We start from the raw sequence: 16,031 nt of genomic DNA, 5'->3' as shown, positions 1-16,031 counted from the left end.
AATTCGATGGCTGTCAGATCTCATTAGTAGCTACAAGTCGGGAAGGCTTTTCGATTTGCGCCTAAGAAAAGTGGAGGATAGTTGAGAGTGGTGATATTTCGGGAAGGAGGCAACTTGTGAACTTGATCTGTGATCGATATCGCTGTTTTGTGATGGACGGGCGTATCAGAAGAGGCGCGGTCACTTTCCCTCCCCTCTTGTTTTAAATCCTCTGCGAAAATAGCTTCTTCGTGCCGAAAAGTAAGCATGGAAAGTGTCCCTATAGACTGCCTCAGGCTATGGATCCCCCTCATCAGTCCACAAATTCCTCGACCCAATGCGGATTGTCAATGGGAAAACCGCATTTTCGAAAATTTCAGCCCTCTACTGGGACTCATGAACTTCTGAAGGAGACGTCCAGGTTTCCTAGGATGGCGAGGGTCAGATATATCCGACCCGTACCCCTAGAGGTACCCTTACCCGCAACCCGCAGGGGTATCGAAACCCGTGACAATGCCTATTCAGAATCCTAGCGACTCGAACAGCGGGTAGGGGTCTATTCAAGCCGAATTTGCGCCTTCAAGTTTATTCAAGAAATTTGAATCGAATCCAACCAGGACTGGACGGGAATGCGCAGTGTCTGTCAAGTGTATGCGAATAGATGAGGTGTAAGTAAGGGCTAGACGAATATAGAGTCCATCCATCAAATTCTACAATTCTACAGTGTGGGGTTCAACTTCATTTGTCCGATTGGACCTGAGAACAGAAGAGAGGATAACATCAACTGCTGGATCAAACACCGCACCCAAGTTTTCGGGGCCAGCGGCGCGAAAGTCCGAAGGAGCCAGGTGGTCATCACCACTTGGCCTATCATCCACAATGCCTGCAAGCGGAAGTTGTTCTATAACTGACTCCGCACTGGGACGATTTTGAGGCTCTTGATTCCAACACATTTCGATTACCTTCCAGATTTCGTCAGGCAAGAGGCCTGTGTCGGCTGGACGAGGTGGCCGGGAGCCTTCAACCACTTTCCTCATGACCGTAATGTCGCGGGAAATCTTATGGAAAGGAACATGTCCCATATAAATCTTTATAGATTGATCATCAGTGCCTTCCACAATACGGTCTCTGAGATGCCGACTTACCTCATAACAGACACACGCAAAAGAATAAATATCACTGGCTGGCGTCGCCTTGGCCAATTCGTCAGAAGGTGGGTCAATCAACTCTGGTGCCTGCCATCGCAGTGTCCCGCCGCTCTGATGTCCGGTAGTCTGAATTGAAGTCCAACACAGGATACCTTCGTCAACAAGGTTGGCCAATCCAAAGTCGGCGAGGCAACCGCGTCCATTACGATTCACAAGTACATTCAACTGAAAGGAAACCAATTATTAGTAAACACCGAACAACTACTGAAGAAAAAGGTCTTACGCCTTTGAGATCCCCGTGTATGACTTGATTCTGATGGAGGAATTGAATCCCTATTATGATATCCCATATCTAAGAAATTGGTCCCTTAGTTCTTACATAACAACCAAGAAAAATTGAGGTGTTACCAGAAGTAGACGGTTCGTGAGGGGATGCTTCCTGAGATACTCAGTTACGTTTCCGTTTTCCATCCATGGAGATACGAAGGAGATTCTTCCATTCGTATCTTCTGGATGATAAATTCCGTAGAAAGGGAGGATGTTTCGATGGGACAAATGTCCCCAAAGTAGGGCCTCTTTAAAGAAAGCCTGTGATGTAAGACATTTGCGGTTATTCAGGGCATAGAGACTTACTTTCAGCAGCTCCTTGATTTGCGTCCTTCGATTTACTTTGATAATTTTCAAGCAAATAGCCTGGCTGCGGGAACGACCTTTATAGATTTCGCCAAAGCGGCCCGAGTCTAAAACGTCGCTGTCCCGTTCAAGATCCGTTATAGTCAGGCATTCGGGATACAACTTCGATAATTTCGAAAGTCGCAGAAGCGCTCCTAAAATATCGTTCCTTGGCAAAGAAACTAGCTCCGAACAATCAAGCAACTTGGAGTAATGAGATTCGTGTTGATACTGAGCAGTCACATGACGTACCGTTTGCAGAAAATTTAGCATCTTCTGAGCGCTCTCGCCCTCAAGCTTGAGCAGAGACTTATAACCAGAGTTGTCCGATGTGTCTGTAAGGATTCGAGCCAGATTTTCACCAACGTGTTTGAGAAACGTTTGAGAAATGATTGCAGTCAAATCCGTATGATGCGTTTCGTCGATTAGATGCGTGTTCACAAAATCGAGAACGCTTTCGAGATGATTCATAACAACGTTTACGCCTTGTATCATAGTCTTGTCTGCAGAGTTTTCAATTTTCATTTTCAAACTAGGATGTTCCCAGTATCCGAGAAGAATCCGAAGACGTTGTTGAGCCCACTGCAGCCGGTTACAATCCACGAGCGCTGCCTTGATATCCATTCCGCTCGAAACCTGTAACAAATATGAAACGATTCGGTGTAACATCAAATCCTCTGGGCAAGTCGTCCGAACAAATACTGGCCACGGGAGGTCATCCCACTTGATAAACACAATGGTTGCCAACTGGGCCCACATTTCTTGATGAATCTTCTCGAGAAGCAAAATGCGGGATTCGGACAGGTCCGTCTCATCAAGTCGACGTAGGCGTTCTTGAATGCTTCCGGAATGGGGGACAGAGTCATCCGGGGGTGGCAGCACAGCAGAAGATAAAGGCATGGTCGTCGATGGGCCGTCGCAATAAATGTGGCCGAAGAAATCTGCAAGAGTGAGAGTCAGACGACTTGAAGAAAGACAGGAGTTGCTTTGTTGAGAATACGGACCACCTGAATCCCAGTTCCGGAAACCCTGTCTCGCATCTTCCGCCTGCTCTCTTTGTGAGCCATCCTCTTCCCTCTTCCCCGTCTCTTCCTCTTCCTGCCCCTTCCGCTCCTCCTCCTCCCCCTCCTCCTCCTCCTCGTCGTCGTCGGTCTCATCTATCCCATAATCGCCTCCCTCCGCTTCCGTTCTCAACTTCTCCTCCTTCTCCCGCTGCTTTCTTTTCTCCCTCTCGTCAAATGACCTCTGTCTTGCTGTGAATGGTCGACTTGGTTTCTCCTCTTGTCTCCTCCAATCCTCTTCCCATAGACCAACAGCCCAAAACGGTAATCTTACAGGCCCATGTGCAACGGAGTTCTCTCCAGAAAGCCCGGGCTCCTCTATGTACTCCTCTTCGAGCCCATCATTATGATCAAGGCGATCATACGCTCCAGGATGGTCATGGTATCGAGCTGATTCCGGAGCTGAATGAGAAGTGTCTCCACGTCGAGGAAGGGAACCAGCAGAGTGTGGTGCCGTTGCTCCAGCTCCTGGGGGCAATAAAGGAGTGCGGAAAGTTGACTCGTAGCCACATCGGCCTTCAGGAACACCCTCCCAATCTTTCCAGCTAGAAACTTCACCAACTGGAGGAGACGTCACGCGACGACGACGAACAGATCTGGGCCTGGTGGTTGACAAGCCGCTGGAGACATGAGCAGAGCAATCTACAAAATCAAGGTCAGACACAAGGCAGCCTTTGTTCAAGAATACGAACCGTCATAACTATCTTTTTCAGATGCATCTGTCCTCGAATACGAGCTCCGACGGGCACGATCCCAACGGTGCCAGTGGTCCGACTTAACATCTGATTTCATAACATGGTCCAGTCTTTCACGACGGTCAATAGAATTCACGTCTTGCAAATACTCTCCTGATTTGGTTTTTGGGACCAACGACGGTGGGGTATGATACCGCGAAGAGTCTGATGGCGATTGAGAGGAGTAGTAGTGTCGCATGAGTTTTCTGTCCTTGTGTGACTCCTGATAGCTATTGTTGGATGAGTGCGTGAGACCTTTCCTTCCAGAGTCAGCAGAATGGGGAGGAGAGAGATGTTGCCGAGGTATAAAATCATGGTAATCGGAGCGTCCATCTTGAGCAAAGGAAGATTGTCGACCTATATGCTGGGTAACTGGAGGGGAAGAAGAGTGGTGCCTATCATCACCAGCATGAGAAAAATCTGGCACAGTTCGCTGTGCTCGAGCAGTCAACGGTGGGGCAAGAGATGGGATTGGCGTGATTCTCAGAGAAGCAGGGACAGGGCTTGCATGTCTCTCGTCACCTCCATGAGAGATGGAATACCAGCGACCGCCACTATGACGTGTCCCGGATCCCTTCTCCTTCGCCTTCTCTGAGGAAGCCAAAGACCCCTTTGTCCTAACAACCGGCCTCCCTCGTGGTATAAATCCCTCGGGCATTTCATGATCACTGTCCACTTCTAGGAGTTGGGTTCCCGAAGCTGTGGTTATGGATCGCACGCTGGTTGGGCTACCTTGCTGAGCAAGAACAAAATGCTTGGAAACAGTGGAACCCCCCGCTGGAGAGATTGAAGGTTTTCTTGCTCCAGAAGCGGGAGGTGAGCGGGATGTGTATAACTCGCATATGGAACATTGTGACCGCTCATGCACATGGTCTGTGGTTCTAGATAAGGATCGATCCTTTTTGGCCACAATGCTAGATCTCTCCGGAGTGGGCTGTCGAAGTCGCTTGAATGCGTCCTCAAGACTCGAGTCTGCGAGCTCGGGGGTCGCCCAAGTTTCGGGCAGGGGTGGTCTTTCGTAGACCGTTGTATGAGCTACATCTCTTCGAAAACTGTGGAGGTGCTCAGCCCGCCGATCACGAGTGGAGGTGATTTGCGTGTCAGACCCTTGACGGGAAGCAAGACCAGAGACGACAGGGTTCACTCTTTCCCAAGTTCCCAGCTCTTCTCCATTCGCCTTCTCGATACGAGCAGAGTAATCTACAAAATAAAAGGTCAAACACATAAGAGAGAGGCTTTTGTTCGTATTTACGAACCAATATCGTTCCTATGTCTTTCAGAATCATCTCGACCTGATTTTGAGTACGAGCTCCGACGAGCATGATTCGGAGGGCGGTCTGGTTTAACATCTGAATTTCTATACCGATCTAATCCTTCACGATCTTCAAAAGAATCGTTGCGCAGATAGTTTCTTGATCCAGCTCTGGTGGCAGATGATGGTGACTTGTATTTTGCTGAAAGACGCGATGACGACATAGAAGAGGCTTGTCGCTCACGTTCTCCGTCCTTGCGTGAGTCCTTATAGTGATTGGAAGAGAAAACACTCAGCCCTAAGTCAGCGGAATCCCAAGGAGGAGAGGGATCTTGTTGAGGTATCGAATCTTGATCCTCTAAGAGCTCATCGCCGGCGAAGAAAAACTTTGGTCCTACACATCGAGGACCTGAAGATGATGGGAATTCGTTATCATTTTTGGCATGAGAAAGTTCTTGTGAAATTGACTGTGCTCGAGTAGAGAGATGAGGCAAGTTCCTCGCATTATCATATTTTGCTGATCGTGATTGAGGTGGTTGAGAGGAGCGGTGATCAGTATTGGCGACCCGGGGGTATGAGGGTGACTTGTCAGATGGACAATCGTAAAGGCGCTCCACTGCTTGGCCTATCATTTCTAAACCCTCCTTCAGTGAAGTGAGGGACGGAATCGGAATTCTCACTCGAGAGGCAGAGACAGGGTTCTCGTCACGTCCATCAGGTGCAGAATACGAGCGACCGTCCGTGCGACTAATGTCAGAGTCTTTCTCGCCTACTCTCATCAACGCAGTCCAAGGCGCCTTCCTCAGTGTATCAACCTGCCGCCTCCCTAATTCCAGACCGCCCTCACGCATTTCGTCATCGTTTTCTGGCAGTACGATTGCTGTAGCCGAGCTAATGGATAGCATGCTGGTCCTGCGACGTTGTCTAAGGACAAATGACTCGGAGGCAGCAGAATCCCCCTCTAGAGGGGGTACCCAGGCTGCTCGTCGCTCAGATATGGAACGCCGTGAACGCTCGGGATCTGCAATCAACCCTGCCGTCCTCTGTGCCTTCACCTGAACGTGACGTTCCTGGTCTCGGTTGAGTTCAGCCTCGGGTTTCTGCACCGCTCGGAGTTGTTGGGTATTCATGGGAGCTTCGTGCTCTGTGTACGAAGGCTTGAGGTCAATCCGCTGACGATAACCTTGCAGAGCTGGTCGTCGCAGTATTTCTCGGTCCCATTGACTGTAATTTTCCTCGGGTTCGATGACAGCGCCACGGGGAGAGCTTTTGCTGCTCGTAATAGGTGGTAGAGATGGCATAAAGGCTATAGGCGGTGCTCCAGAGATCCTTAAGATGTCTTCTCGACATTTTGATGGCGCCCTGTGGACATCTCTCGTGGAATGATCAGAAAAAGCGCTCAACGTCAAGTAAGCTGTCGATCATGGATAGCCTATAGGTGGCAATTCGACTCCCTTGTACAAGTGTTTGTAAACATTTAGTCCACGTACGGAAAGCAGGAAATCATTGTCTAGTGCACAATCCGCCGAAGGATTACACGCTGCGAAAAATTGGCCACAGCGGTTCACATGTGAAGTCTCTTCAAACTTGATTTGTTAGAGCTGTTTGCACAGTACAGCCATGATACGTAGACCCTTGAGAAATCCGACCTTTATCATTATGACGTTTGCAGCAGTCCCTGTAGACGAAAGTGAAGTGATAGGCAGCAACTTGCGTCGTCCGAAGGTTTCTACACCTAAAATGGCTTTTTGTGGTTCAATCAAGGGCGCAATTGACAATCGAGTCGGAGCAATTCTCCCCGACGGCCTGCTAAAGACATTGTAAAGACAATTTGTGTAATTAATTTGACGTACTTACCCGAGGGAAAAAAAGAACAGCAGGGCCTTGGACTAGGCACCGCAAGCTTTAGGTGGCCGAGTCGACGTTCGAGTTGGGCGTTCGAGGTCAGCATCAGAAAACAATGGGGCTGTGGCTGTGGCCCAAACCCGCAAGCCCAACAAAATGCAAAACCACTTTCGCACTCTTCTCAAATTTGCACGTGGTTATCTGACATATGGAACGATACAGAGAAGATTAGCATGGCCCCTGCACAAGGATGACACGCTTTCCCGGAGTGGTAGACCTACGGGTCTCAATATTTATTTTGTTTTGGACTTTTGCTATTGTTGGTATCGTTCAGAACTTGGCAGTCGATTGAGTCGAGCAACAGTCGAGATATATACAGAGACAAGTTGAAATTGTTTTAAACGTTTCACTCGTTCATTTCTTCGTCTTAGGTTTGAGGCTTAATCGAAAGGATTAGGTCCACAGATTTATGAGAACACTGGTTGCATCAACAACGCGGGAGATAATCTGGCAAATTTACGGACACAAGGGGGGCCCGCCTTCCTTCAGAGGAGTCCAAGGGTGCTGTTAGCAATTGTCCCACCTTCCTGCTCGGCTTTTCGCCCCCGGCGTTCCACAAGCAATTCCTCAAGTCGCGTCTGCTGCACTCCAGGTCAATCCAGGTACCTTTCGACCAGTTCTTGGCTACAGCCTACAGTCAAGGAAGCCAATTTTCAGCAATGGCGGCACAGCGCCGGAGACAGCGCTGAGGCGTCATTCAAACAAATGAAGGCCCACAGCGGCGTCGGGAGAGTCGCACTCCTGCTCGATGACTCGGACAGGCACATCAGGAAAAAAAAAATGTATATGTAGTTTTCTGATTGAATATGTACCCTCAGTAGTTTTGTTCAAAAAGTCAGTAGCTTCGATTGCTCCAAGTAGTGCTGATAAACTCTGGTTATGCACCCATAGTCCAGGTACACCCAGTTCATTTGTTCATAAACTCAATAGCTCCAATATTTTCAACTCATTTCCCCATAGACCTTGATTGTTTTTCCTACAGTGTCAGTAGACCAAATAGTTTCTGCCCGAAATATTAAGGTTGCTTGACTATTTCAGTAGGTTCCGTTGGATTCCTAGCACTCCATGGATTTCACCATCCAGCATATGCATTGTCAAAATAGTGCGAAGATCGTGAATCGAACCCACAACTCCACGAGACATCACGTGAGTGAACAAGAGCAATCTAGCAGCTGCGCCATGCGACTGTTTCAAGTATTCAAACGGAGCTTGCTATGTATATGCTGTTGTCGCATGGCCACGCTTTGGACTTAGACAAAATTTTCATTCTTTGATTGTTGGCATTTGGGCGTCCCACAACCCTACTCCTCAACCACTACCATCATCCACAACGCCCACTCACGACCGCAGCACCACCACTGTCACCAATGGCCACCACAACCCACAGCCCTCGTCGACCACCCACAACCAGCCCGGCATGCCCCAACACCACACGAAGTTAACGACGCGGCAACGCCACGTCACCAGCTCTGGCAAGAAAATGAGCGCCTGCAACATCGATGCGACAACGAGGACAGTGACGACATCGTGTGCCAACCCAGGTGAGCTAACACAACCCCTTCCCCCCATTCCTTTAGTCATACAACGTTCAGGTGCCACGTCGCTAACAGCGACGTGGCAACCAAATGACGAACAACAACCAATTCGTCGTCTGGACCGACACGACACAACGACGGTGCGACGACAACACGGGACAACGACGACTCAACAACAATACGGAACTACGAGGCGACTACGACAGATGTGCCACGTCATCCAGATGGCACACATGCCGTCACCACCGTCCACAGTAGACAGGTGAGCGCATCACGTTGTAAGCCCCACCAGCTGCTCTGTTTCTCCTTCTAATAGTCAGAACCCACCTAGCGGCCATCGTAACCACTGCCACCTCACCGCCTCGCCCTCTCCCACACTGAGCAATGTGACCCGATACGACGATGATGACAGCACACGACAACGGCCAAATGACAACGATGGAGACGGATGGCCGACGACAATGTGGCTGGCGGCGATGACGGACGACGACAACTACGGTCACAACACGACGACGAAGACCACGACGACGAAGACCTTGACGACGGACAACGCAAAGACCATGACGACGCGTGAGGGCTCCCTTTCGGTTAGGATACCCTCGTGTCCCCTCATTCATGTCTAACGTTACCGGCTTTGGGCCTCATTCTCAGTGCGGCCATTATCGTAGAGCCCTTGTATTAGATAGCTTGAAATGTCATTGATATCCCTAGTTTCCACAATCTGATATGGATTAAGAAATTTAATAGTCATCTACGAAGAAATCAGTACACCCAGGTAGCTTTGGTAGCAAGGTGTACCAGTGCCTACCTAATGGGAAAGAGGGTGTACCGAGGGCTATCTGGTGGAAGGGAAGAAATACCCGGGCTACTGAGATGTCACGGTAAACTACTGGAGCGACTCATGGGGGGGACTAGACTACCAGGGTATTATAAATACTAGAGCTACAGTGACCTACTGACTCAAGAGATTTTCTCCTGATGCAGCCATCGTTTGCAGGTCGTCCCCTAGCAATTGATTCCGTCGCTCCAGCGAACCAACCTCCCGTTACCTCACAAGAACCTACGGGTCCAAGAGCACCCACAGATTCCCCGCTGACGCGAAACCTGATCCATTCGGGAGCGATATCTCCTGTCCGGACGGAACCACCCCATTCGCCCGCCTAATACTCGAGCGAATGACCACCTTCCCCACACTCTCCGGTTTCTGCAAAGTCCACAACTAGAGCCCAGCTGGCAAGCACTAAATGCTCGAGAACTAGAGGGGGAACTCGAGAGCCGAGCCCCCTTAGTATTTCCAACAAATCACCAATTACGGCGGTCACTGGTCGCTCAGGGTTAAACCTATGAAGCCCCGTCGGTGATTTCAGCATCTCCCAGCAGTGGTACGTAGGCGGGTCTGGAACAAGCCCTCAGATAGCCTCCGAAGGGTGGGCAGCCATAACTCCACTGACTTAAGCCAATCTAACCTCAAGCATAGCATTAGGCGCCGCCCAAATCCCAAAAAGCTTCTTGAAAACCCCTTCGGCTTTCCTGAGTGACAAATTCACCAAGGAAACATCGTCTTGTTCTTTAGGCTTTGATTTGATGAACAATGGCCCGCGGAAGCAACGGGGGAGGAGGAGGATGTCTGCGTCTATCCAGAGACTTTGCACCTTCAAGTTCCCGCGCTGCTCTTCCTTGAACAAATCAAATGCAACCAGGATTGGATGGGAACGCGCAGTGTCTGTGACCTCGCTGCGAGTACTAAATGAGGTGTAAGTAAGGACCGTTGTAGAGTCCAACCATCAAATTCTACGATTATATAGCATGCGGTTCAACTTCATTCGTCCGAGTACACCTGAGAACAGAAGAGATAATAATATCAACTGTCGGATCAAACACCGCACCCAAGTTTTTGGGGCCAGCAGCGCGAAAGTCAGAGGGAGCCAGGTGGTCATCAACACTTGGCCTATCATCCACAATGCCTGCAAGAGGAAGTTGTTCTATAACCGAATTTGCACTGGGACGGTCTTGAGGCTCTTGATTCCAACACATTTCGATCACCTTCCAAATTTCGTCGGACAAGACGCTTGTGTCGGCTGGACGAGGTGGCCGAGAGCCTTCAACCACTTTCTTCATCACCGTAATGTCGCGGGTAACCTTATGGAAAGGAACACGTCCTGTATAAATCTTAGAAGGTTGATCATCAGTGCCTTCCACAATACGGTCTTGAGATGCCGACAACACTTACCTCATAACAGACGCATGCGAAAGAATAAATATCACTAGTTGGCGTCGCCTTGGCCGATTCTTCAGAAGGTGGGTCAATCAACTCTGGTGCCTGCCATCGCAATGTCCCGCTGCCCTGATGTCCGGTAGTCTGAATTGAAGTCCAACGGAGGATATCTTCGTCCACCAGGTTGGCCAATCCGAAGTCGGCGAGACAACCGCGTCCACTACAATTCACAAGTACATTCAGCTGGAAGGAACCAAGTATTAGTAAATGTCAAACGGCTACCATGTAAAAGGTCTCACGCCTTTGAGATCCCCGTGTATGACTTGATTCTGATGGAGGAATTGAATCCCTAGTATGATATCCCACGTCTAACAAAGCGGCAGCTTAGTTCTTGCATAAAAACCAAGAGAGTTGAAGTCTTACTAGAAGTAGACGGTTCGCAAGGGGATGCTTCTTGAGATACTCAGTTACGTTTCCGTTTTCCATCCATGGAGATACGAAGGAGATTCTTCCATGCGTATCTTCTAGATGATAAATTCCGTAAAAAGGGAGGATATTTGGATGGGACAAATGCCCCCAAAGTAGGGCCTCTTTGAAGAAAGCCTGTGATGATCATGTAAGACAATTGCGATCATTGAAGTCACCAAACACTTACTTTCAGTAGATGCTTAATTTGCGTCTTTCGATTTACTTTGATAATTTTCAAGCAAATGGCCTGGTTGCGGGAACGACCTTTGTAGATTTCGCCAAAGCGTCCCGAGTCCAACACCTCATCGTCCCGTTCAAGATCCGATATAGTCAAGCATTCAGGATACAACTTTGATAACTTCGAAAGTCGCAGAAGCGCTCCTAGAATATCGTTCCTCGGCAGAGAAGCTAGCTCCGAACAATCAAGGAGCTTGAGGTCATGAGATTCGTGATGATACCGAACATCACATGACGTACTGTTTGCAGAAAATTCAGCATCTTCTGAGCGCTATCGCCCTCTAACCTGAGCAGAGCCTTATAACCAGAGTTGTCCGATGTGTTTGTAAGAATCCTAGCCAGATTTTCACCAACGTGTTTGAAAAACGTTTGAGAAATGATTGCAGTTAAATCCGTATGATGCGTTTCGTCGATTTGATGTGTGTTCACAAAATCGAGAATGCTTTCGAGATGACTCGTAACAATATTTACACCTTGTATCATAGTCTTGTCTGTAGAGTTTTCGATTTTCTTTTGCAAACCAGGTTGTCCCCAGTGTCCGAGAAGAATCCGAAGACGTTGTTGAGCCCACTGCAGCCGGCTAGAATCCACGAGCGCTTCCATGATGTCCATTCCGCTCGAAACCTGTAACAAATATGAAAGGATTCGGTGTAACGTCAAATCCTCTGGGCAAGTTGTGCGAACAAATACTGGCCACGGGAGGTCATCCCACTTGATAAACCCGATGGTTAGCAACTCGGCCCACATTTCTTGATGGACCTTCTCGAGAAGCAAAATGCGGGACTCAGACAGGTCCATCTCATCAAGTTGACAATGCCGTTCTTGGATGGTCTCGGAATGAGGGACAGACTCATCTGGGAGTGGTGCGCACTGCAGCACAGCGCCGGATACGGACTTGATCGTCGATGGGCCGTCGCGGTAAATGCGGCCAAAGCAATCTGCCAAAGTGAAGGTCAGACGACTGAGGAAAGAAAGGGATCTCTTTGTTGAGAATACCGACCACTTGGATTCCAGTCCTGGAAACCCTGTCCTGTGTCGTCCCTCTCAATAGATGAGCTTTGTCTTGCTGTAACTGCTAGACTTAGTGTCTCTTCTTCTTGTCCCTTCCAATCCTCTTCCCTAGACCAAGACGGCAATCTTACCGGCCCATGTCCAACGGAGCTTTCTCCAGAGAGCCTGGGCTCGTCTGTATACTCCCCCTCAAGCCCATCGTCATCACAAAGGCAATCACGAGGACTATGCGCTGCGTGATGGTTGTGGCATCGAGGTGACTCCGGAGCTGAATGAGAAATGTCTCCGCGCCGAGGAAGTGAACCAGCATAGTGCGGTAACGGTCCTCCGACTATTGGGGGCAATAAAGGAGGGAAATTCGGTTCGTAGCCAGGTCGGCCTTCAGGAACACCCACCCAATCTTTCCAAGTTGAAACTTCATTAACCGGAGGAGGTGTTGCGCAACGACAAGGAACAAATATGGGCCTAGCGGTCGATAAGCAGCTGGAGACATGGGCAGAGTAGTCTAGAGAATCACGATCAGACTCAAGGCGGCCTTTGTTCAAGAATACAGACCGTCATAAGTCTCTCTTTCAGATGCATCCCACACTGCCCTCGAAGACGGGCTCTGACGAGCATGGTTCGAACGGTGGTCCGACTTAACACTGACATGATCCAGGCTTTCATGACCATCAGAAGGATTCACGTTCCGCAAACACACTCCCGATTCGGTTCTTGGGACCAACGAGGGTGGGGGGTGATAGCGCGAAGAGCCTGACGGCGATAGAGAACAGTAGTGTCGCATAGGTCTTCTGTCCTTGTGTGACTCCTGATAGCGATTGTCGGAGAATGAGTCCATGAGACCTTCCCATCCAGAGTCAGCAGAATGCGGAGGAGAGAGTTGTCGTCGAAGTATAGAATCATGGTAATCGGAGCGTCCGTCATTGGCAAAGGAAGATTGTCGACCTATGTGGCGACTAACTGGAGGAGAAAAAGAGTGGTGCCTATTATCACCAGCATGACCAAACTCTTGAACAGTTGGCTGTGCTTGAGCAGTCAACGGTGGGTGAGGAGATGGGATTGGCGTAGATCTCAAAGAAATGGGGACAGGACTTGCATGTCTCTCGTCACCTCGGTGAAAGATGGAATACCAACGACCGGCACTGCGACGGGTCCCGGGTCCCTTCTCCCTCGCCTTCTCCGAAGAAGCCCAAGAGCCCTTTGTCCTAACGATCTGCCTCCCTCGTACTCGTACTGTACTGCCCTCGAGCGTTTCGTAATCGTTGTCCACTATTGGGAGTTGGATTCCCAGTGATCGCTCACCGTGGTCTGTGCTTCCGGGAGAGGGTCGATCGTTTTTAGCCACAGTGCTAGATCTCTCTGTAGTGGGCCATCGAAGTCTGAACACTCTCCGCCCTGAGCCAGCGGAATCCCAGGGAGGAGAGGGATCTTGTTGCGGTATCGAATCTTGATCATCCAAGAGCTCGTCGCCGGCGAAGAAAAACTTTGGTCCTACACTGCATTGAGTACCTGGAGATGACGGGTAATCATTATCATCTCTGTCATGGGAAAGTTCTTGCGAAATTGACTGCGCTCGAGTAGAAAGATGAGGTAATTTCCTCGCATCATCATATGTCGCTGATCGTGATTGAGGTGGTAGAGAGGAGCGGTGATCATTATTGGCGGCCCGGGGGTATGAGGGTGACCCGCCAGATGGATGACCGCAAAGGCGCTCCACCGCTTGGCCTATCATTTCTAGACCCTCCTTCAGTGAGGTGAGAGACGGGATTGGAATTCTCGCTCGAGAAGCAGAGACATGAACAGCATGGTTCTCGTCACGTTCACCAGGTGCAGAATACGAGCGACCGTCCCTGCCACGAATGTCAGAGTCCTTCTCCCCTAATCCCGTCAACGCAGTCCAAGGGGCCTTCCTTGTATCAACCTGCCTCCTCCCCAATTCCGGACCGCCCCCATGCATTTCGTCATCGTTTTCCGGAAGCACGATTGCTGTAGCCGAGCTAATGGATCGCATGCTGGTCCTGCGACGTCGTCGTTGGCCAGCATAATCCCCCTCTAAAGGGGGTACCCAGGCTGCTCGTCGTTCAGATATGGAATGCCGTGAACGCTCGAGATCTGTATTCAACCCTGCCGTCGACTGCGCCTTCACCTGAACGTGACGCTTCCCGTCTCGGTCGAGTTCAGCCTTGTGCTCCTCCACTTCTCGGAGGTGTTGCGTGTTCATGGGAGCTTCATGCTCTGTGGACGAAGGCTTGCGGTCAATCCGCTGACGATAACCTTGCAGAGCTGGTCGTCGCAGCATTCCTGAATACCATTGATTGTAGTTTTCCTTGGGTTCGATGTCAGCGTCTTGGGGGGAGCCTTGCCTGCTCTGAGGTGATGGAGGTGGCATAAAAGTTATTGACGGTGGGTAAAGCTTCGGGGGTCCTTAAAATGTCCCTTTTGAACTTGGCCAATTTGATGGCACGCTGTGCACAAGTGACACTGATGTAACGAAAGGACATCTTGAGATCCACTATGGTTTCTGTATGCGGTCGTATGTAGGAGGGACGAGAAGACTTTGCGATGTCGCTCAAATGTTGCTGAAGACCGGGGATTCGGAAATCGATATCTCGGATTTCACCGGTGAACACCCCTGCCTCCGTCGGGTAATTGCAATCAGGCTGATAAAAGAAAACTACAAAACCTCACATACCTTCCCAGTTCTGAGTTTGCCCAGCTGAATTCCGAACGTCCCCGCTCCTGCTGTGCTGGAATAACTCCGCCAGCAGTTGGGGCTGGTGCCCACTCGGAAGACCGGGCCATACTCAACGGGTTTATACCCTCCTGCCGATTGTGTAGGTTGGTCGTCAAAATGAGCAGTTGTGGAAATATTATGCTAATGCAAACGTGTCATCGCCTGTCAGCGCACGGATAGAAAACTTAAACCGGGCTAGACATGTTGTTCGCGATTGCTGGGGGACAATCTCAGGGGTATAACAAATTTGATTGGGGTCAATGATTGGGGTTTGCGCGCGACGGACGTTGGTGAGTTCGCGCACATCGTGCATGCTGACAACCGGCCAAGATTTGACAATGCCGGCGTGAGGCGGCGTTGCCCAACAACACAGCCTTGCCTTAAAGTACCTTAAAGCGCCTAATATGGGCATAAAGTCCTTTAAAGGCACTTTACTTTGCGGCAACACTACTATCTGCACACATGAACTCGCGGTCGTTTCTCCACACTCGAATCAATTCATCACATCAATCCCAACAATTTCACCGAAGAACATCCAGTTGGCTATTTCCAGCTTGATGCAAAACCCTAGACACCTTCCCTGGGCTCCGCCTCAGTTTGTATAAACAACCATTCGAGGAAGAAAGCGGACACGAATGATGTAAGTCCTCCACCAACTCAGGGCACATGTAATATAATGGAGTGCTCCACTTTCCAATCGAGGCTATAATGATACGGAATCACACCAAATGCAGTTATTTGTACAAAGCGAGGCGGAGCCCAGAAATTTCGGGGAGGTGTCTAGGGTTTTGCATCAAGCTGTCAAGAGCGAAGACGAAGAAAACGAAGCTCAAGACGATGACGCAGTGACTAGCACTGACTCTGATGATTTGTTATGTGTAGGTTGGAATGGAACGGATGACCCTGCGGATCCGAAAAAGTGAGTCCATTGCAAAAGTCTTCACTGCCAAAGACCGGGCATCAGCAGGTAAATCATCCAGAATCACTTGCGCTTGGTGTCTCTTCATTCTTGCTGCATTCTCCGCCTCAAGAGGGCCTTCGCCGCTGGGGAGCTCGTATTCCCTGCAAGTCTCCACCGCC

The 16,031-nt window shown here is 49.7% G+C and overlaps 4 protein-coding genes across 4 annotated transcripts; 2 read left to right on the top strand and 2 right to left on the bottom strand.

The window, feature by feature from the left end:
• Positions 1 to 689: 689 nt before the first annotated feature.
• Positions 690 to 6,147, bottom strand: LACBIDRAFT_299583 (uncharacterized protein; the record flags this gene model as incomplete). The annotated part of the gene is made up of 8 exons (XM_001882432.1): positions 690 to 1,067; positions 1,125 to 1,352; positions 1,411 to 1,479; positions 1,536 to 1,715; positions 1,761 to 2,003; positions 2,052 to 3,502; positions 3,553 to 4,794; positions 4,851 to 6,147. 8 exons carry the CDS (start codon positions 6,145 to 6,147, stop codon positions 690 to 692), a joined length of 5,088 nt encoding a protein of 1,695 aa, XP_001882467.1.
• Positions 6,148 to 6,847: 700 nt separating this feature from the next.
• LACBIDRAFT_299582 (uncharacterized protein) lies at positions 6,848 to 7,081 on the top strand (the record flags this gene model as incomplete). Its single annotated transcript, XM_001882558.1, has 1 exon — positions 6,848 to 7,081. The coding sequence occupies one exon, from the start codon at positions 6,848 to 6,850 to the stop codon at positions 7,079 to 7,081; it is 234 nt and encodes a 77-aa protein (XP_001882593.1).
• A 735-nt stretch (positions 7,082 to 7,816) lies between these two features.
• Positions 7,817 to 8,909, top strand: LACBIDRAFT_328459 (uncharacterized protein; the record flags this gene model as incomplete). Its single annotated transcript, XM_001882557.1, has 4 exons — positions 7,817 to 7,897; positions 8,139 to 8,292; positions 8,362 to 8,548; positions 8,603 to 8,909. 4 exons carry the CDS (start codon positions 7,817 to 7,819, stop codon positions 8,907 to 8,909), a joined length of 729 nt encoding a protein of 242 aa, XP_001882592.1.
• Positions 8,910 to 9,336: 427 nt separating this feature from the next.
• Positions 9,337 to 15,264, bottom strand: LACBIDRAFT_328458 (uncharacterized protein; the record flags this gene model as incomplete). The annotated part of the gene is made up of 13 exons (XM_001882431.1): positions 9,337 to 9,346; positions 9,369 to 9,490; positions 9,753 to 10,029; positions 10,124 to 10,455; positions 10,517 to 10,744; positions 10,925 to 11,104; positions 11,157 to 11,445; positions 11,493 to 12,144; positions 12,207 to 12,722; positions 12,773 to 14,585; positions 14,620 to 14,853; positions 14,910 to 15,092; positions 15,238 to 15,264. 13 exons carry the CDS (start codon positions 15,262 to 15,264, stop codon positions 9,337 to 9,339), a joined length of 4,863 nt encoding a protein of 1,620 aa, XP_001882466.1.
• Between the last annotated feature and the right edge of the window lie 767 nt (positions 15,265 to 16,031).

This window comes from Laccaria bicolor, genomic scaffold, assembly GCF_000143565.1.
Source record: "Laccaria bicolor S238N-H82 LACBIscaffold_17 genomic scaffold, whole genome shotgun sequence".
Classification (NCBI taxonomy): Eukaryota; Fungi; Basidiomycota; class Agaricomycetes; order Agaricales; family Hydnangiaceae; genus Laccaria; species Laccaria bicolor.
Note: the sequence above shows the minus strand (reverse complement) of the source record. Positions and strands in the feature narration are given on the sequence as shown.